Source organism: Chionomys nivalis, chromosome 14 (assembly GCF_950005125.1).
Source record: "Chionomys nivalis chromosome 14, mChiNiv1.1, whole genome shotgun sequence".
Classification (NCBI taxonomy): Eukaryota; Metazoa; Chordata; class Mammalia; order Rodentia; family Cricetidae; genus Chionomys; species Chionomys nivalis.
Window position 1 is genome coordinate 71,360,237 of NC_080099.1, and position 21,470 is coordinate 71,381,706.

General features: G+C 36.8%; 1 protein-coding gene across 3 annotated transcripts in view; it reads left to right on the forward strand.

The window, feature by feature from the left end:
* Nucleotides 1–21,470, forward strand: part of Rock1 (Rho associated coiled-coil containing protein kinase 1) — a 124,475-nt gene that overhangs the window by 89,259 nt on the left and 13,746 nt on the right. For all 3 annotated transcript variants that reach the window (XR_009058286.1, XM_057788319.1, XM_057788320.1), the window contains exons 17-26: nt 2,412–2,518; nt 4,428–4,578; nt 7,317–7,477; nt 9,350–9,534; nt 11,322–11,391; nt 13,645–13,739; nt 15,400–15,565; nt 17,112–17,205; nt 18,153–18,241; nt 20,631–20,819. Coding sequence is in view for 2 of the 3 variants with exons in the window: in XM_057788319.1 (XP_057644302.1) it covers nt 2,412–2,518; nt 4,428–4,578; nt 7,317–7,477; nt 9,350–9,534; nt 11,322–11,391; nt 13,645–13,739; nt 15,400–15,565; nt 17,112–17,205; nt 18,153–18,241; nt 20,631–20,819 (1,307 nt within the window). In the remaining variant the exon portion in view is untranslated. The remainder of the gene's footprint in view (nt 1–2,411; nt 2,519–4,427; nt 4,579–7,316; nt 7,478–9,349; nt 9,535–11,321; nt 11,392–13,644; nt 13,740–15,399; nt 15,566–17,111; nt 17,206–18,152; nt 18,242–20,630; nt 20,820–21,470) is intronic.

The window sequence follows — 21,470 nt, forward strand, 5'->3', positions numbered from 1 at the left end:
TTCTCTTTTCCACTTCTGTCTAATCACCGGAAGCCACTGATTTTCTTTATCTCTGATCTGAATTTACTTTATATTTTCTGTAGGCATCATGTAATATGTGATTTTTTTTTCATGAGACTTCTTTTCTGTACTGTAATGTTTTTAATGTTTGTAACATGTATTAGTATCTCACTAAAGGTCTTTTGTATGTTACTACTACAGCTTTTGTATCCATTCTCCTGTTGGTAGACCTTCAGATTGCTTTCACCTTTTGTTACTGTAAATAACAGTGTTGTGAACAAACATTAACTTACAACTATATTTGCCATCTGTGTTCTTTTGGATATATATTTAGGTGTGAAATTGCTGGGTCATGTAGTAATTCCTTGCTTAACTTTTGCGAGACTGCTAAACTGTTTTCTGCAGTGGCTGAACCATTTCATTTTCCTGTTGTTAACACTAGATATGAAGTCATATTACTGCAGTTTACATTTTTAGCTCCTAATGAGTAATGATGTTGAGCATCTGATGCCTAGTTGTTTCAGCATCATTTGTCTAAGTGGTTGGTTTTTGTGTATGTGTCGTGAGAGGAAGGGGAGTGTGTATACATGTTCACATGTGGAGTCTAGAACATATTTCTCAGTCTCTGTTCCTGCCTTTTAAAATCACTTTGATATTTTTATTAAATATTGATTGTCTGTGATTGAAATGTAGTTGAGTAGTTGCCTCGTGTTCATGCATAAGGCCCTAGGTCTAATCCCTTGGACTGGAAAAAAATCGAATGAATGAAAAAGAAAGGGGGAAAATTATCTTCAATAAATGAATGGGTGTCGGGCAGTGGTGACTCACACCTTTAATCCCAGCACTTGGGATGCAGAGGCAGGCGGATCTCTATGAGTTCGAGGACAGCCTGGTCTACAAGAGCAAGTTCCAGGACAGGTTCCAAAGCTACAGAGAAACCCTGTTTTGAAAAACAACAGCAACAACAACAACAATAAATGAATAAATGAATGGATTTGTCTGGGGAGGCAGCACAATGGGCAGTGGGTGAAGCACCTGCATTCAGATCCCTAATACCCATGTAAGCACTAGGTGCAGAAGTGCATATCTGTACCCGTAGTGCTAGCATGAGCAGAGAGAAGCAGATATCCAAGGGCTCACTGGCCAGCCATTGTAGCTGAAATAAAATAAATGAACTGCAAGAGTTCAGTAAGAATCGTGTTTTAAGAAAGTAAGGTAGAGAAGGAATTGAGGAAGTACCTGGTATCAACTCATGACCCCTACCCTTCACCTGCACTGCACACAGGCACTCAATTCTCTCTCTCACTACCCCTTACTTCCCCTGCAACGTAAGGCTTCGTTTCTGTTTTCTCAAGTCTGTTTTGTTGATACGTACTTCTGCCATATGCCAGCACCACATGTTTGGAGCACTGTAGTTTTATAGCAGGTTTTGAAATTTGGGGGATTGTTACTGTTCTTCCACAGTATTATTTTAGCTGTTCCTTGCAGTTCATAATTAGTTAGCTTTTCTATTTATACAGAACATACTTTTGGAATTTTAATAGGGCCACATGTCTTTGTTGATTGTTTTAAATATTGTCATCTCATAGGACTTCCAATCTATGAACACAATCTATTTCCTTTTATATTTATCATTGTTTTGAAGTTTTATTGTGTTTTGTGTTTCATTTGGTTTTGAGACAAGGTCTGGTTATATAGCCCTTCTTGAACTGCTGAACCCAAACAACCTTGCCTCAATTTACTGATTGGGTGAAATTAGAATCAGCCTCCTCTGGACCTGGGTTAACAATGCACTTTAGTGAATAAGCCTTGCTCTTCCTTGGTTAAAAGTCTTTCTAGGCCAGCAGTTCTCAGCCTATGGTTTGTGATCTCTTTGAGGGTCGAACAACTCTTTTATAAAGGATCGAACAACCATTTTATGTGGGTCACCTAAGACAATAGAAAAACACAGACTTACATTATGGTTCATAACAGTAGCAAAATTTTATTTATAAAGGAGCAATGAAAATAGTTTTATGATTGGGGGTCACCACAACATGAAGGACTGTATTAAAGGATTGCAGCATTAGGAAGGTTGAGAACCACTGGGCTAGAGAGATGGTTCAGCAACTAACAGCACTTGCTGCTCATTCAAAGGACTTGGGTTAAGTCATCAGCACCCATCTGACACCTTAGAACTGTTTCTAACTCCAGTCCCAGTAGACGCAACTCCCCCTTCTGGCCTCTATGGGCACTGCAACACAATTGAGGTACAACACTAATGCATACAAAATACTCATAAACTAAAAATTCAAAACTGACCATGAACATGCACCCAGAAGTCCTCCACACTCCTCACTCCCCCAAAAATATCACAGTTCTGATTTATAATACCATAAGTTTTGCTTTTTAACCATTTTCGCTTTTCATAGCACGAATAACATCTTTACAAGAGGAGGTGAAGCATCTCAAACATAATCTTGAAAGAGTGGAAGGAGAAAGAAAAGAGGCTCAAGACATGCTCAATCATTCTGAAAAGGTGAGTGACTTACAGTCCTAATTATATTATATTGTGGTTGTCAAAGGTTATAAGATAGTTTATAGCATTCATTTGTAGTGTTTATAGTTTATTGTGTGGTTGGTTCTTGGTATATGGTATGTGTGACTATTTGGCATCTTGCTACCATATTCTTGTTTGTACCCTAAAAAGCGTTGGATGCTTAATAGATAATCACAATACTTCGATTTGGAAATAGCTTTTAACAAGAAAATTGTTCGTAGGGCTAGAGAGATGACTTACTAGTTCAGAGCACTGGCTACTCTTCCAGAGGACCCAGGTTCAATTCCCAGCACCTATATGGCAACTCATAATTGCCTATAACTCCAGTTCCAGGGGATCTGACACCTTCACACAAATGTAACATGCAGGCAAAACACCAATGCAATTTAAAAAGAAATTGTTCCTAGTTCCTTTGTACATGGGTAAGAGAAAGGTATTAATCCTTTGTATATTAAATCATATGAAGAGTAAAAGGACTGGATCGTGTGTTTATTCCATGTTGTTAGTTTTTTTTAAAAATGGAAAAGATCAAAGTAATTGGCTTGTGCACCGCCCCTATCTCTCCCTCCCTCTCTCTCTCCTCACCTCCTTCCTGTAAGATTGTGCTTCATGACTCCTGTGTGGAGTCAGGACAGTTGATGGGGGAGGGTCAGTTCCATCTTTTTTTGCATATGGCTTTTAAGGATCTAACTAGGGTCCTCAGGCTTAGTGGTAAGTGTCTTTATCCAGCAGTGCCATCTTGCTGGCCCCTGCATTTATTTAGAATTTTATCAATTTCACTACTAAGTACTTTGCTGAGGAGAGGATCAAATAATTACTTTACAGATGTAGGTCTCACTTTCACTGTTTCCTTGGAAATGACTTCAAAAGCTGGTGCTTTGGTATGTTTTCTATCCCAGAGTATGTTTTTTTCTTTATGGGTTTTTTTGTTTGGTTGTTTTTTTTGGTTTTGGCTTTTCGAGACAGAAATATAGAAAGCTGTATCCTGATTATTAGGGTACATGGTTATGACAAACTACCACACTCAGGCAAGTCATGGGACAGAAAACTTAGCATTGCACTGAAGAAATACAAAAATTAATAGTAAGTTGCACTACTGACTACCCCAAAAGCTCTGCTAAAGATATCTATCACCTAGTGTCAGTTAGCAGTGGATCTGTACATATAGGAAATAAAATAACAAAGAGAGTTAGCCAATACAGTACAAATCAACCAGACTATTAAGATTCTTAATTTTAACATTCATCAAAAGCAACAAAAGTACTTATTTAAAAAAAACATGAAGCACCAGGTCCTAGACAGGGTTTCTCTGTAGCTTTTGGAGCCTGTCCAAGCCTGTCCTGGAACTAGCTCTTGTAGACCAGGCTGGCCTCAAACTCACAGAGATCCACATGCCTCTGCCTCCCGAGTGCTGGGATTAAAGGTGTGCGCCACCACTGCCTAGCCCAAAGTATGTTTTTTATTCTTCTCTAATATTACATCCCTAACCATAATTTCCCCTACTTCCTCTCCTTTCAATCCCTCCCTCCATCTTAGCTCTCTCCCAGAACTACTTCTGTTTCCTTTCAGAAAAGAACAGGCCTCCCAGGGATATCAGCTGAACATAGTAGAACAAGTTACAGTAAGATTAGGCACATTTTTAAAGGTTTTTTTTTTTCTTAAGGCAAGAATTGAATAACAAAAGGAAAGGTTGTTGCATTAGTCTGTGACTGTAGTGTGAAACCACCCTGAACATAACCAGCAGTCCAGGGCCTCTGCATCAGCTGTGGGGAATTCTGTGGGAGGGATGGCAGAGAAAGGGGATTATTCAGATGTCTTTCTCCTGTGAAATGCTGAGGAATGTAAGATTTAATGTGTGCCTCCCATGACTCTGATTTTTATTTTTTAGGAAAAGAATAATTTAGAGATAGATTTGAACTACAAGCTCAAGTCTTTACAACAGAGGTTGGAACAAGAAGTAAATGAACACAAAGTAACTAAAGCGCGTTTAACTGACAAACACCAGTCTATAGAAGAGGCAAAGTCTGTTGCCATGTGTGGTGAGTGTCAATTGCATGAATATTTTCTATGATTAGTTTTAAATAATGCTTATACAAATTTGTTTTAGATAAAAACTTCACTTCTGTGGTTAAGAGTATAAGTAAGCATTATTATCTAGGAGAATATCTTTTATTATATTGTCTCTTTTTATCACAGTTTTACCTTCTGTAGTTTCCTTACTTTATCTACCATATCTTTACTATAAAAGTTAGGGAAATCATACTAGGCATGCTGACTACCTGTGTGAAATCTTAGCACTAGAGAAACTGAGGCAAGGCAATTGTGACTTTAGGGCTTGGGTCTAAAACAAAACAAAGTTAATGGATGTTGTGAAATATACTTTAACTATATTACTTTAGGCAAAGTATGTTACATTTGTTTATGTTATGGAATATTACTTTAGGCAAAGATGTGTTATGTTTGTTTAATTATGTAAAGATGTGTTACTTTTGTTTATGCTACTTTTGTTTAATTCTGTAAAGCTTTGTGCTGTTTCCCCTGGCCTGCCTAAGGCACCTTAATGGTCTAATAAGAATTTAATGGTCAATAGTTAGGCAGAGGAGGGACGGGTGGGGCTGGCGGGCAGAGAGCATAATTCGGGGAGGAGTCTAGGCTCAGAAGAGAACAAGAGAAGAGGAGAGAACAAGGCAGAAAGAAAGGAAGACACCCGGGGCCAGCTAGACAGGCAGTGCCAACCAAGCAGACATGGAGTAAGACATACAGAATGAATGAAAGGTAAAAATCCCCAAGACAGATAAAGAGAAACAGGTTAAATATAAGAGCTAGCAAGAAACAAGCATAAGATAGGCCAAGCATTCATAACTAATAATAAGTATGTCATGATTTGGGAGCTGATTGGTGGCCCAAAAGAAAGCATGCTACTTTCCAAAGTGGTGGACTCTTCTTTTCTCCCAGTTTTGGTTTGTTTGTTTGTTTTTTGTTTTTAATCTATCCCTTGATTTTTCATGATCTATTCTGGACCTTATTGTTACTTAGCTTAGCTGCTATTTTTTGCTTCAATTTTTTTTTTTATTCCTTTATAGTTACTTTGCTTTATAGTTTCCAGTCACAGTTCTAGTTTAGATCGATCCGGGCTGGGCGGTGGTGGCGCACGCCTTTAATCCCAGCACTCGGGAGGCAGAGGCAGGCGGATCTCTGGGAGTTCAAGGCCAGCCTGGTCTACAAGAGCTAGTTCTGGGACGGGCACCAAAGCTACAGAGAGACCCTGTCTCGAAAAACCAAAAAAAAAAAAAAAAAAAAAAAAATCAATCCATTGCCTCATTTTATTATCACTTCAGTTGTACCTAAGATCAGTGTTAGTCCATTGTATTATCTCCAACTACAGTTTTAATTTATTTTCTTAAAAGACTAATCTTGTGATCTGGAGATTGCTTTGGGAAAAAAGGAACAATGGAAGTAGGATAATCTATTAGAAATTTGTAGGCGCTGTCCACTGGTGGTAAGCAGAAAGCAAAGAAGCAGAAGTACAAAGGACAAAAATGTGATGGGAGGAGGACTGAAAGGAAGCAAGGAAGACTCGGATGTTTAGTTTGAACAGCTGATTGGATGGTTATATCCTAAACAGAGATTGATGTAAGTGCAGTAGAGTGTTTTGAAAATTGGAGAGAAAGGTGTAACTATTTCAGTATGTTAAGTTTGGGAGCTAGAGATGTGGATCAAAGGCAGAATACAAAATAAGTCTTTTTGAGGTTCTGAGTTGAAACCTCAGCATATCCCTGAAAACAACTTTGATAATTTTGTCACATATCTAGATGGATATATTAACTACTCAGTTGGTAATGTAAACCTGGAACTCAACGGTAGGTAGGTATCTGGACTCCAAGCCTAACTGAAGTTGATTTCTATTAGGTTGGAGAGAAAGGAATTAGGAGGTAATGATTATGCTGGTTTTTTATTTGTTTTTTTGTTTGTTTGTTTGTTTTGGTTTCGGTTTTATTTGTGTTTGCTTTTGGTTTTGTTTTTCCGAGACAATGTTTCTCTGTAGCTTTGGAGCCTCTCTTGGCATGTGCTCTGTAAAAGCCTGCCTCTGCCTCCCGAGTGCTGGAATTAAAGGTGTGTGCCACCAGCACCCAGGCAAGGTAATGATTATGTTAGTGCAACTAACTAAGGTTAGGGGAAAAGTGAACTTGCACTCTAATGGTTTGTCTCCTTGAGGGCAAGTGCTAATAGCAAAAACACTGTCTTAGTTTTGCAACTTCCTACTGGCATGACTATGGAAAAGTTAAAATTCTCAGAACTTGGCTTGCTGTACATATTCCAGAATAAGGCACCCTGGTAAATACTAGACTCTTCTGATAATAATTTAAAGAGGTTTTCTGCCATCATATAATCTTGTCATTGAGTTGCAGGGTTCCTGTCCTAAGAGCCTCTGAAAAGTTTCTAGACCAATGCAAGAAAGAGATTAATAACTGTCTTCATCGTTTTCTATACTTTAATTTCATTCCTTATTATTCAGTCTAGATAGTATTAAATTGTCTTACATTCTTTTTCAAGGACTAAATTGAGACTTTTTAAAAATTATTATATTTTAGAATTTTTTCTTCAGAGATTTTTATCATATAAGTTACTAAAATGCCCTTAGAACTTTTATAATTAATATCTATTACAGTTCCAAGATAAAATCATAGAGATTTTAAAAACCAATTTCCATACCATTTAAAGTGAAAAATATTAAGGTGATCTATAATATATGTTTCTAACTTTTTTTCTTTTGCAGAAATGGAAAAAAAACTGAAAGAAGAGAGAGAAGCTCGAGAAAGGGCTGAAAATAGAGTTGTTGAGACTGAGAAACAGTGCTCTATGCTAGATGTTGATCTGAAACAATCTCAACAGAAACTAGAACATTTGACTGAAAATAAAGAAAGGATGGAAGATGAAGTAAGAAACCATACTAATTTTATCCGTCTTTATAAGATGGACTATTCTATGTTATGACTTGAGAACTCTTCATCAGTATTTGAAACAGAAGGTTTGAATGAAGTATATGTTCACTGCTATACTGCCATCCCAGAACTTAGAATTTCTATTAAACATTCATTCCCAGCTGAGCAGTGGTGGCGCACTGAGGAGGCAGAAGCAGGTAGACCTCTGTGAGTTTGAGGCCAACCTGGTGTACAGAGTGAATGCTAGGACACCCCAAAGCTACACAGAAACCCTGTCTAGAAAAACAAAAAGAAGAAAACTAGCAAAAAAACCATTCATTCCCTAGGAGCCGTTTCATTGTGTATCACGGCAGTGTATGCAACTATTATCAGAATGTCTTAGTTCCTCCTAGAAGAAGCTATTTCCTTTAAAAAAATAAATAAATAAAAGACTATGGAAAAGTGTGCTATCTAGAAAAGCATGAAAACAATTAACTTCTGCTTGGAATGCTTATATTGATATAACACATGTTGTACGTATTTATAATGCTGTTGATGAAAAGATGAAAGACTATGTCAGTAGTTACTGTATGTGTTTTAAACATCATTTGTAAGTAACTTCCAAGATTTGACTTGCTGAAGGCAGTATTGGAATACAGATTGTGTAATTAGTAAGAAGGTAGGTAAGTCATGGGCAAAAGGAAGTAAAGTCAGAGAAGAAAAGACACATGGAGTCGTCACGGGAATCCCTTGGGCTCTAAAGTAACTGCTGTCTTTTAAAACTTACAGAGATACTATTGGTGAAAACATTTTTTTTTAAAAGAAAATCTATGTTGCTATATAGAGAATTGACTAAAAAAATAGAAACAAACTAGCAAGCAGGCTAATATTGAAAATTTGGAAGATGGAGCTGGAAATGGCCCAGATGTTAAGGACATCACTGCTTTTCAGGAGAACCTGGTTTTAATCCCAGCACCCACATGGCAGCTCACAATCATCTGTGATTCCAGTTCCAGGGAATCCAGCACCTCTTCTTGGCCTCCGCAGGTGCTAGGCACATGTATGATATACAGATGTAACATGTAGGCTAAGCACCATATACATAAAGTGAAATATAATTTTTAAAAAGTTTTTAATTAAAAAATGAGGCTTTTATCAAAATTGATGCTTATTAAGATGAATAAGATAGGTTTGTCCTGTATGCCTTTAGGGAACAGACAACTTAGACCAGTCATGATTACAAGCATATATGTAACATATATGTGACTTTATGAAAATTAAGGAAAGCCTTGCTAAGGGTTTGGCATTTAAAAACTGAAGAATAAAACAGTTTAAGATTATTCATTAAGACTGAACATGCTGTAGTGTTAGACCATCCAGGGAAGGGACAGAAAGGAGGGTTTTATTGTACAAGACAGAGATGAAGGAATTTGTGCTGTATGATGATCTCTGTGATAATCACCTTGGAGACAGCAGGTAATGAACACATAAACTGCTGAAAGAATTTGAGTTCATTGACTCCTACACTAATAAGTACTTAATACTATTTTCCAAGTTTTAGGATTGTATAAAATAGAATACGTAAACATTTGTGGATGAACGGATAAGTTAAAATACCCATTTGAAACATCTCCCCAGACATGACTTTTATCATTATTTTCTAAAACTTTGAGGCTAGTTGAAATTTAAGTTTTTCTTTTTCCCTCAAGTTTCATATCTAAACTTTAGATACTGTTTTGACTTAGTAGTAAATATGCAATAATAGACACAAGGGCAAATTAGAATAGTTCAAGGGATAATAATGTTCTCAAGATTTTATTAATAACCTTTCACATATCTAATAAATTATCAAAATAACTAAGATGCCAATCATTTTTCTCATTCATAGCTCAAGAATCTCACCCTGCAGCTGGAACAGGAATCAAATAAACGGCTATTGTTACAGAATGAATTGAAGACTCAAGCATTTGAAGCAGACAATTTAAAAGGTTTAGAAAAACAGATGAAACAGGAAATAAATACATTATTGGAAGCGAAGAGATTGTTAGAATTTGAGTTTGCTCAGCTCACAAAGTAAGTTTTGAAAGTGTCTTTCGGTGTTTTTTTATTGGCCTATAAATGCTTGGTACTTCGTGTGTTCAGATGATCTCAAAATTTGTTTTAAAAAAAGACCTGTTTGTTTGTTTGTTTTGTGATAAAAGAATTTACTTGCAAAGAATGTTTGCAAGGAAGTTCAGGCTTCGGAAGGACAAGCTTATTAGGTTCAAATTACAGGTATTTAAAGAAAGACACAGATTAGTAGAGCTGCTGGCTTTGTAGTCATCTACTCATTATGGAAATACCAGCTTTCTCGTGATTCTCGTATCTATAAATATCATCACATTGCTCCAGACTAGCATGCAAAAATGAAGGCTGCCTTACTTGACAGGAAGTGTTCCAGATGGCTTTAGTTTGGAGATTACAAGTGTACATAATCTTGGTGTGGGGGTGGGGTGGTTCTGGATATTTATTTTATTTTTGGTTTATCTCAGAGTTATAGTCTTTTTTTCCTATTAAAGATGTCATGTACCTGCTTATCTGTGATGAAGACAAAGCCTGTATGTCCTGGGCCTGCTTTAAAAACATAATCTGAGAGATGGTATCCCTCGTACCAAGTTGTATTTCCTCCAGATATTATTGTGCCTTTAAAACCCATTTCATTCTATGGGTTTGGGTTTTTTTTTGTGTGTGTGTGTGTGTAGCCCTGGTTGTCCTGGAACTCACTCTGTAGAATGGATTGGTCTCAAATTTAGAGATTCATCTGCCTCTGCCTCCCAAATGCTGGGATTAAAGGTGTGAGCCACCACTACTATCATTAGGTCTGTTTCGTTGAGATAAGTTGTCTGTTTTTATTAAGTTGGATTTATATTGGCAAATTTCTTGATTTAGAAGCCCCATTTTTACCAGTTAATATATATACCACTGATAAAATAACTTCTATAAGAAAAATATTTCAGCATTGTGTTATTTTTCTAGCTTATCTGGTGAGACCACACTGCCTGGCTCCATCTTGAATCTATAAAATTATGCTGTGCAAAGCATAGGCTTCTTCATAATAAAAGCTTTCTTGAGAAACACATTAACTGGATCTTTCCAAACCATAAAAATGAAACTGACACATTTTTCTCCAAGCAACTCTTTATACTCAATGGACGTTTATAATGTATTTTCTATCAACTACATGGCTTGTTACTAAACTACAAAACAATTTCTATCTAATATTAAAGCCTAGCAACTTGGAATAAAATTATTAATCCTTGAAAACCTTGGTCTTCAAGTTCCTTGTGTTCCTATGTATTTGGGTCTGTTTTGTCCTTAGAGTGTCCTTTTTCCTATGAGGTATGTTTATTGTGTGTGATACATATTTTGACTTTCTCTTTGCCAGAAATATATTACACTTCATTTTTACTTTAAATAATTTTATGATCTCTACTTTTGTTTACTATAGAAAACATTTAAAGTACATTCCTGTGATTTTTTTCTGCCTGTAAAGTGCATCTCTGCCTTTTTCACAAATAATTATAGGGAAAAAACAAGCCAAAGCAGTGTCCGTTTCATTTTTATGGTTTGGAGATCTACAATGAATGTGTTTCTCAAGAAAGTTTTCGTTAAGAAGGGGTCTGTGCTTTGCACGGCATCATTTTATAAGTTCAGGATAGAGCCAGGTAGTGTGTTCTCAGCAGATAAGCTAGCAAAATAAAATGATGCTGAAATGTTTTTCTTACAGAAGTTATTTTATCAAACCTTTTATGTTTTTAGCAACTTAAATGAAACCTAACATAAATATAAAAATTTGATTGCTGATTTTCTTTTATATAAAGGCAATACAGAGGAAATGAAGGGCAGATGCGGGAGTTACAAGATCAACTTGAAGCCGAGCAGTATTTTTCTGTAAGTGAAAATCATTTTTAATGTAGAAACTCTAAAAACTGACTTAAACAAGAAACTTTATCATAGAGTTTTTTTTTGTTGGTTGATTGGTTGGTTTTGTTTGTTTGTTTTGGGGTTTTTGTTTTTCAAGACAAGGTTTCCCTGTGTTGCCCTGACTGTTCTGGAATTTGCTCTGTAGACCAGGTTAACCTCAGACTCAGAGATCTGCTTGCCTCTGCCTCCCAAGTACTGGGATTAAAGGAGTGCACCACTTCCCGGCTTGAAATTTATGAGTTTTTTTCTGCAAATTATATTTTTTTCAAGGTTCGTGGTCTACTTAAATTTCGAAGTAGGAGGGGAAAGACCTTTTCTGTGCAGTTTTTAACAATTACCATCAAGGGACTGAAGAGATGGCTCAGCGGTTAAGAATATTGCCTGCTCTTCCAAAGGTCCAGAGTTCAATTCCCCGCAACCACATGGTGGCTCACAACCATCTGTAATGAGGTCTGGTGCCCTCTTCTGGCCTGCAAGCATACAGACAGAACTTTGTATACATAATAAATAAATATTTTTTAAAAAAAAACAATTACCATCAAATTATACCTGTAAATAAAACTTCTGATAGCTGGGCATGGTGGTGCAGGCTTTTAATGACAGTGTACTGGAGTTATAGGCAGGTGGATCCAGGCTAGCCAAGGCCACAGAGTAAGGTCTTGTCTCAAACAGACTTGGTTGCTGGGCATGGAAATACATGCCTGATGCCCAGCACTTGGAAGCTAACTTAGGGTGGAGTGAGGGTCCTTAAATTCTAGCCCAGCATGTATTACATAGGGAATTCTAGCCCAGTCTAAGCAATAAATATTTATCCAAAAAATAAAAAAAGACTTTGTTAGAGACTCTGCTTGCATAAGCACTAATTAGTATGTGTCCTCATAAGCATCTTTAGGTTGTAGAAATAACAGATGTCACGGGTCAGTGGTGGCACACGCCTTTAATCCCAGCACTTGGGAGGCAGAGGCAGGCAGATCTCTGAGTTTGAGGCCAGCCTGGTATATCAGAGCTAGTTCCAGGGCATGGACCAAAGCTACAGAGAAACCTTGTCTCAAAAACACCTAAAGAAAGAAGGGAGGGAGGGAGAGGGGGAAAGAAAGAGAAATAATATCTGATATCTTTTTTCTGTTTAACTCAGTCTATAGTTTTATATGAATTTATTTGGTTTTGAAGCTTTTGAATTTGATGGGCAGAGTTCCTTGATTGCAGAGCTTGAGAGCTTGTATTCTGCCATTTCATTTTAACTTAACATTTATCAAATTATACCCCTAGTACCTACCATCTATTCTGTAAACCTTATTCCATGTACTTAAATGCATGGATCTAACTTGTTCTTATTGTTGTTTGTTTGTTTACGAGGGTGTTTTGTTGTTTTGTTGTTTTATCTATTTATTTGTTTGTTTGTTTTTTGAGGCAGGATTTCTCTGTGTATCTCTTTCTGTCCTGATACTTTCTCTGTTGACCAGGCTAGCCTCAAACTCCTAGAGCTCTCTCTGCCTCTTGTCCCCGAGTCCTGGGATTAAAGGCATGTGCTGCCACCACTTGTTTGGTTTTTTGTTTTGTTTTTGTTTGTTTGTTTGTTTGTTTGCTCTTTTAAAGACTTGTGTGACAGTCCTGGCTGTCCTGGAACTTACTCTGTAGACCAGGCTGATCTGCTATTTACATAGATTCGTCTGCCTCTGCCTCCCGAGTACTAGGATTAAAGGCGTGTAACAACACTGCCTGACTGTTTGTTTGTTTGTTTGTTTTTAGTGGTTTATTTTTATTTTATGTGCACTGGTGTTTTGCCTACATGTATGTTTGTGTTCAGGTGTTGAATCCCCTGAAGCTGGAGTTACAGATAGTTGTGAGCTACCATGTGTTTTCTGGGATTTGAGCTTGGGTCCTCTGGAATAGCAGCCAGTGCTCTCAACCACTGAGCCATCTCTCCAACCCCAGCAATTGCTTTAAATTATCTTAAAAGTTAAAACAAGTTAAATCGAGGGTGTAGAGATGGTTCATCAGTTTAAGACCACAGTTTGCTCTTCCAGAGAACCCAATTCAATTCCCAGGACCCACATGGTGGTTCACAACCATCTGTAACTCCAGCTCTAGGGGATCCAACACCCTCACACAGACATACATGCAGGCAAAACATCAATTCACATGAAACAAAAGAAAAAAATTGCTGAACTATTTCTAATGCATCATAAACACTTCATTCTTTATCACTTGTTTTTACAGACACTTTATAAAACCCAGGTAAAGGAACTTAAAGAAGAAATTGAAGAAAAAAACAGAGAAAATTTAAGGAAAATACAGGAACTGCAAAGTGAAAAGTATGTCCATTTTGCTTTGGAATGGAACAGGAATCTGTACTCAGAAAGGCATTTATAAATTTAAGTTGAAAGAAAGGGAGTAGGTGTGCCATCATTCTGATGGGGCTAATTTATTGGGCTAATTGATAGCAAATCTGTAGCACAGGTTCTAATTGTTGTTAATAAAAACCTGGAGTCAAGTATTTGGGGGTAAAAGCTGAGAGGTCAAAGAAGCAGTGCGGCCAGCCACTAGAGAGACCTTTTACCCCTATTCAGTGCTCAGACAGAAGGGGCGATCCTGTCCTCAGACTGTCTCCTCCCGCTTTATATTCCTCTGTCTGCCCAGCCATATCCTTTCCTGTCTCCATCTCCCTAGTGCTGGGATTAAAGGTGTGAGCCACCACTCCCTGGCCTCTTGTAGCTTAGCTTTGCACTCTTTTCTTCAGGCAAACTTTGTTAAAATGCAAACAAAATATCACTACACATATCAGACTAGTCTACCTTAAGTTTGAGAGCATCTGGCTTTCTCTTCTGGCCACCATAAGCTCCAAGCAACATGTGGTACACTAACATACATCCAGGCAAAACACTAGATAGATAGATAGATAGATAGATAGATAGATAGATAGATAGATAGATAGATAGATAGATAGATAGATAGATAGATAGATAGATATACATACATGGTGTTTTTTATATATTTGTATAAATAATTTTTAAGCAGAAAAAAAGAAAGGTAGTGGTGGTCATGGTTAGGGATAGTTCATTACCCAAATTTACCAGGAACCTACAAAAATTAAGGAAGTATACACATGACCAAGATGGCTTATCTAAGAGAAGATCTTTCAGACAAACAGAAAAATTAATGTAGTCCCAGTGTAAATGTCAATTCTGAAAAGTTAGTTTTTGAGACAGAATCTCTTGTACCCAAGGCTGGCTTTAATCAGATCTGATGCCTCCACCTCCCAAATGGTAGAACTGTATACATGACCACCACACTCAGGCAATTCTGAAGAGCTTCAAAGTGCTCTTTCCGATGTTTGCAGGTAGTTTACACTGGTCTGAATCTGTGTTTTTGTAATCTCATTGAATTATTTATGGGATAACTTGGTTTAATCCTCTCAGTTTATAATGAAAGTGTAAGGGATGACTAGTGACGTGGACTTAGTATCTTGAATCTGACCTCTATTGACTCACCATCTTATAGTCCAGACCCACAGCAAAGTCTTTTATTTTTTCTAAAAGTAAATTACTTAACAAATTAAAGTCATGACTTTCATAAAAATTTTGTAGTGGATTTATTTTAAGTAAAATCCTTGGTTCTGTCATTTAGAGAAAATTGTGTGGAGCTTTTTTATGTGTTCTTTTGGTCTGTTGTTTCCAGAGAGAATCTCACTGTGTAGTCCAGGCTGGCCTTAAGATTTCACTTGTTAGAATGACACATGTAGACTGGTTGATGGTAACACACACACCTTTAATTCCAGCACTTGGAGGCAGAGGTAGGCAGATCTCAGAGTTAAAGGACAGCCAGGACTGCACAGAGAAACCCTGTCTTGGGGGAAGAAAGAAAAAAGAATACAGATGTAGGCCACCATAGCTAACAAGATAATGGTTGTCATTTATATGATCAAGTAAGGAGAATGAACTGAATTTTTTTTTTCGTTTCCTAAAACTGTTGCAGAGAAACTCTTTCTACTCAGTTGGACCTAGCAGAAACAAAAGCTGAGTCTGAGCAGTTGGCTCGAGGAATTCTGGAAGAACAGTATTTTGAGTTGACTCAAGAAAGCAAGAAAGCTGCTTCAAGAAATAGACAAGAGATTACAGATAAAGATCATACTGTTAGTCGGGTAAGTAATAGGTGAATATTTCACTGAAATTGATTTAAGTCAAAATACATATTGAAGTATCAGGGTATACATGCATGTATATTTACTTATGCATCTTATATAGAGTGACCATTCTGCACTTGTGTTTATTTGATCTAAAACGGTTGATAATGATAGAAAATCTTATTCAATGCACTGGGCTTTTTTTCTTACTGTAGATAAATTTTATGTGAGGAAATGCTTAGCCTATTTCATTATTTATTCTCCTACTATGTTAAGAGTGATCTTATGAACTAGATTTCTTTGAAATTCGAGTAACTATTCTGGGGTAAGAAACTCATTGTTGATAGTCCATTGTGATCAAAACCAGTCCTACAAATTCCCTATTCTTAAGGTTCTTACTGTAGACTATATAGTAATTCTGGATAAGTGAAAGTTACAAAAGCATTTATTTGTGAGTTAACAGGTAAAGTGATGTATCATGCCTGGCTTTGACTCTGAGAAGTTATGTGATTTTGGCAAATCTGAGGCTTAGAGAATTAATACTATCTCTTAACACCCATATACAAACATGGATATGGCTACCCTTTTCTATAATCCCAGCATTAGGAATAGAGACAAGTAGATCCTGAGAGCTTCCTGGCTGCCAGACTAGCCAAAATAGCAACTTTCCAGTTGAATAAGAGATTCTGCCTCAATGCATTAAGGAAGATAACATATGGATATCCCATGCCCTACTCTGAGTTTTTATGCATGTGTTCTAGCAAGTACACACACACACACACACACACACATACATGATAAACCAAGCATGGTAGCGTAGGTTTATAATCCCAGCACTTAGTGACATAGCTCCAGGCCAATCTGGACTACATTACTAGATCTAAATCTCAACCTTCTCCCCTCTTCTTCCCTCACCCAGCCAAAGGAGAGCGAGGGCATAAATAATGCTCTTTCTGTGCAATTGTTATTATGATTAATGGAAAACATTTACCTGGAATAGTCATTGCTGAATGTAATATTTTCATCATCTTCAGTTGAGACAGCTGAGACACAGGAGGATGACCTGCGCCAGGGTCACATAGGTTAGTTAGTAGCAGAACTAGAAATAAGTTCGAATTTCCTAATCTGCTTTCTAGTTCTTTTTATAATACACTTTTTGACTTTTTGTGTTTAATACATATAAATAAATATATACACAGATATGTATACACATATCATTTTTGGAAGGTAAAAACATTCATAGCAATTATGTATTCACTTTTACTTTCTTGTTTGTTTGTTTGTTTTGTTTTTCTGTGTAGTTCTGGCTTTGTAGTCCTGAACCTCACTCTATAGACCAGGCTGGGGTTGAACTCAGAAATCCGATATTCTCTCCTTCTGTGTGCTGGGATTAAAGGTTTGCACCACCATTCCTGGGTCATGCACACACATAAACTGGAAACTAGGCATTTTTTACAGTTAAACAATGTTTGACCTGCTTTGCCTATAGATGTTAAGTATTAAAGAGTTTTAGCTTCAAGGGTAAAAACAGATCTGTAGCTTAAACTTTGTTTGCTTTGTTTAGCTTGAAGAAACAAACACCATGCTAACCAAAGATATCGAAATACTAAGAAAAGAAAATGAAGAGCTAAATGAAAGGATGAGGACAGCAGAAGAAGGTATATCGAGTTTCCTTAACAAATAACAGTTTGTGGCTGGAGAGAAGGCTGGGCAGCTGTGAGAGCTTGCTGCTCCTGCAGAAGACCCAGGTTCAGTTCCCGGCACTGTAGTGGTTCACAGTCACCTGTAATTCCCGCTTCCAAAGATCCCACCGCTTTTTACGGCTTCTGAGGGCACCAGGCATACACGTGGGACACATGTGCAGACAGAACACTCATAATACATAAAGTTTGTGATAATTAACTTTAAAAAAATGTTTTTTTAATCTATATTATGAGGGCTGGAGAGATAGCTTGCTGTTGTTAAGACCCAGGTTTGATTCCCAGCACCTACATTAGGCAGCTTACAACCCCCTGGTAACTCCAACTCCAGGGAATCTGATGCCCTCTTCAGGCCTCTCTGGTGCCTTCAAATGTTAGAGTGCATGTGTGTGTGAACACACACCTGTTTTTAAGAAAAAAAGAAAAGCAATGTAGCCATTCATGACACTGTAAACCTTTAATTAATTCCTGCATTCAGGAGGCAGAGGCAGACTGTGAGTTTCAAGGCCACCTGATTGAGACCATGTCAAAAAAGAAAAAAAAAATGTAAAGCTAATTCTGAGATTAATTTTTAGTTATGTTTTACATTGGGTTTTCACATACTTGTTTTCATGTGTTAACTAACTTGTGTAGCCATAAGAATTATATTAAAGAGCTGTACAGTGAGCAAATTCATGCCAACTCTTGAGAGGTGCATACAAGAGAATTGTAAATTGAAAGGCATCCTGGGCTTACCTGTACTTAAAACAAAATTAAGCAGTTACTTTAATGAAATTATTGAAAGGTACTGTGTGTTACTGTATGATAGTGTATAGTAATTTCAGTAATTGAAGACATTGTTAATTTGAAATGCAGATGAAATTACTTAATGTTATGCAATAATGTTTTACATAATTTATTGGCAGAATATAAGTTGAAGAAGGAGGAAGAGATAAATAATCTTAAGGCTGCCTTTGAAAAGAGTATCAACACTGAACGGACACTCAAGACACAGGTATATGTGCCATCCGCCCCATTGGTTTGCACTTGAATATGGTAAAATCAGAAAACTAATAATTGTTCTTTGTGCATGCTCTTACAAAATGAAGGTCATAGGGTTTAGCTTGTCATTAGAACAAATAAAGTGAATCCTGTTTAAATATAGAAGACTTAGCATGAGATGTAGGATTTTAGTTATATATCTAGGTCAGTTTTTATTTGATTTTGTAATGTGTTTTTTTTTTTATTTATTTTGGTTTTGGTTTGTTTTGGGTGTTTTAAGACAGGGTTTCTCTGTGTAACAGCCCTAACTGTCCTGGAACTTATTCTGTAGACGAGGCTGGCCTCAAACTCAAGATCCACCCGTTTCTGCCTCCCAAGTGCTAGGATTAAAGGCGTGTACCCACCAGTGCCTCCCAGGTGCTGGGATTGAAGGCGTGTACCCACCAGTGACTGACTGTCCTACTTTCTTTCTTATCAGTCTTTTATGTTGCAACTAAAATAAGCTTTTTAAAATGTGCTTGACTGATGTTTTAAAATCTCTCAAATGCAGATTTCACTTTTAGGACAAAACAGACTATGAACGAGAAGATGCACATTTTTTACGTAAATGTTTATATGTCTGTGGAGGACCTATCAACAAAAATTTAAATAAGACAAACTTGCCAGCATTAATATTTATAAATGAGAAAACCAATACAATAAGAAAAACGTTGTCTAGCAAACATTGGAAAAATATTTAACCTTAATAATAAGCCCAGAAACAGAAATTAAACAATAGCTGAAGAAACATCTCAGTGCTTCAAAGTACTTACTGCTCTTGTAGAAGACCTAGGTTCAGTTTATAGCATCCACACAGGGAGGCTTATGACCCATCTGTAACTCCAGCTCCAGAGGACCTGATACCTCGCCTCTGCATGCCCACATTCATATTCACACATAGAAATACATGCATATGTGAAATAAGGATCTGCTTTTCTAATTGAAACAATAATTAGTCATCTTTTTGACAGCCATATATTCAGAGATTTAAATTAGACATAATATAGGTTGGTCAAGTCCATTCATTCCTTTGTAGACATAGGAAGCCTGAGAAGGTGATATATACCCAGAAGACTGAATTAAATGCAGAAGACCTTAGTGAAGGTTGCTTTTGAGGAGTATGTTATTACAATGGCTTTTCACATTCTTTATGTTTCTGAATTTATTTTTAAAGTAAATATTTCGATTTCATTATTAAAATCTAAATATGCATAAATTACTCAGGGTTGTCTCATCCTAAAGGGAACCTAATCAGTGTGGATATGGACTAAATTAGGGCTTTTTCTGTCTTAATGGGGGGCTATCATTTTACTTTTTTATGAAAAAAAACCCATGACTTCTGACTTCTCTGAGTACTATGTATTCGTATGGTAGGCATGCATGCATATATACATAGAAGTAAACAAACAAACATACACATAAAGTAAAAATAAATCTTCAATAATATTAATAAGGTAGGGAGCTATTGAAAAAGATACTAAATGTCAACCTGGGGCCTCTGGACACATGTATACACATGTGAGCATGCGTGCCACACACACACACACACACACACACAGGCCATGACCAAAGAAAAGGAGTTTCTCTATGACCTAATCAGATGTTTGGTTACCTTGCTTTCTTACTTGTCCAAAGGAATGTAATTTCTCTCTGGCCTTTTAACTGTACTTAGAGTACTATCCCTGCCTTCACTCCTTCATATATTTTCATCATTTATCTATCTCCTAACTCTCTTAAGAAACATGTAGAACTGGGTGCAGTGGTGCACATCTTTAATCTCAGCACTCATGAAGAGGCAAGTGGAGCTCTTTGAGTTTGAGGCCAATATGGTCTATGTATTGAGTTCCAGGCCAGCCAGCTACATAATGAGACTTATAAGTAGGTAAGTAAGTAAATAAATAAGAAGGAAGGAAGGAAACATATGTGGTACATATACAGTCATTCTAGGGACCTTTTCTTCTCTGGGGTGTCTTTATAGGAGTACTGTCTGGATAGCACCATTGCATTTATCTCTATACTGTGTAGTTTATGTGTCTTCCTCCTTTACCATCTACAGTATTTGGAACATAGTTGTATTTCTTTCTTTATATCTTGTGTACAGTAATATACTACAGTATTGTTAAACAATCAAGTTTCCTTTTTGCAAACCTGATTTATCACATTGGACTAAAAAGGAGACATTAGTGTTAATTATCTGAACCATCATTCATGGTTAGTCTGTTCATAGAAACGTAAGTTTACACACAGAGACCAAGAAAAAAAATCTGCATGACTTTGAAAACCAATACATTTTAGTAGACATTAAAATTGAATGGGTACAGTATATATATATACTCACAAATACTATTTTAATGTTTGAACAGGCAGTTAACAAATTGGCAGAAATAATGAATCGCAAAGATTTCAAAATTGATAGAAAAAAAGCCAATACACAAGATTTGAGAAAAAAAGAAAAGGAAAATAGGAAACTACAACTGGAACTTAACCAAGAGAGAGAGAAATTTAACCAAATGGTGGTGAAACACCAGAAGGAGCTGAACGACATGCAAGCGGTAAGGTCTGTGTATGTGCACATGCATATAGAGATCATCTCCTCAGTGTATCAATATGTGTTACTTGTCTTGCTTGTGTGAAAGTTTGAGATATGACTGTTATATTGATTATGCTTAGGTTAGAAGTTCTTGATATAAGTAGATTATTTTTCTAAGTTTCTCCTTTTCTAAAATCAAAATGCCAGTAATATTTTACACTTCTTGACATATCAATAATGTAAAGTTGTGAATGTAAAATGGTCTCAAGACTCATTTACATTCAAGATTTGAGTCTGTCATTTTGTTACCCTGAGTTTTCTATACTTTTAAGATTAATTTATTTGTAGCCAGAAATTAATTTACTGGCATTTTAAGTATTTTTTCCTACCTTATATTTTAAAAGAAAGAAAAGGAAATTTCCTTTTTAAATTTATTTTTTTAAACAGTCTTTTCTTATTTTAAATAAAATCCCAATTCCCCCTCCCTCCCCTTCCCATCCTCCTCCATGTCCTCCCTCCTGCTCTCTACACCTTCTCCCCACCCCTCACCCCATCCACTCCTCAGAGAAGGGTAAGGCCTCCCATTGAGAGTAAATGGAGTCTGCCACTTTGTCCTGCCTCACTTTAAGGTAGGACCAAGGCCATCTCCCCCTATATCTAAGCTGAGCAAGGT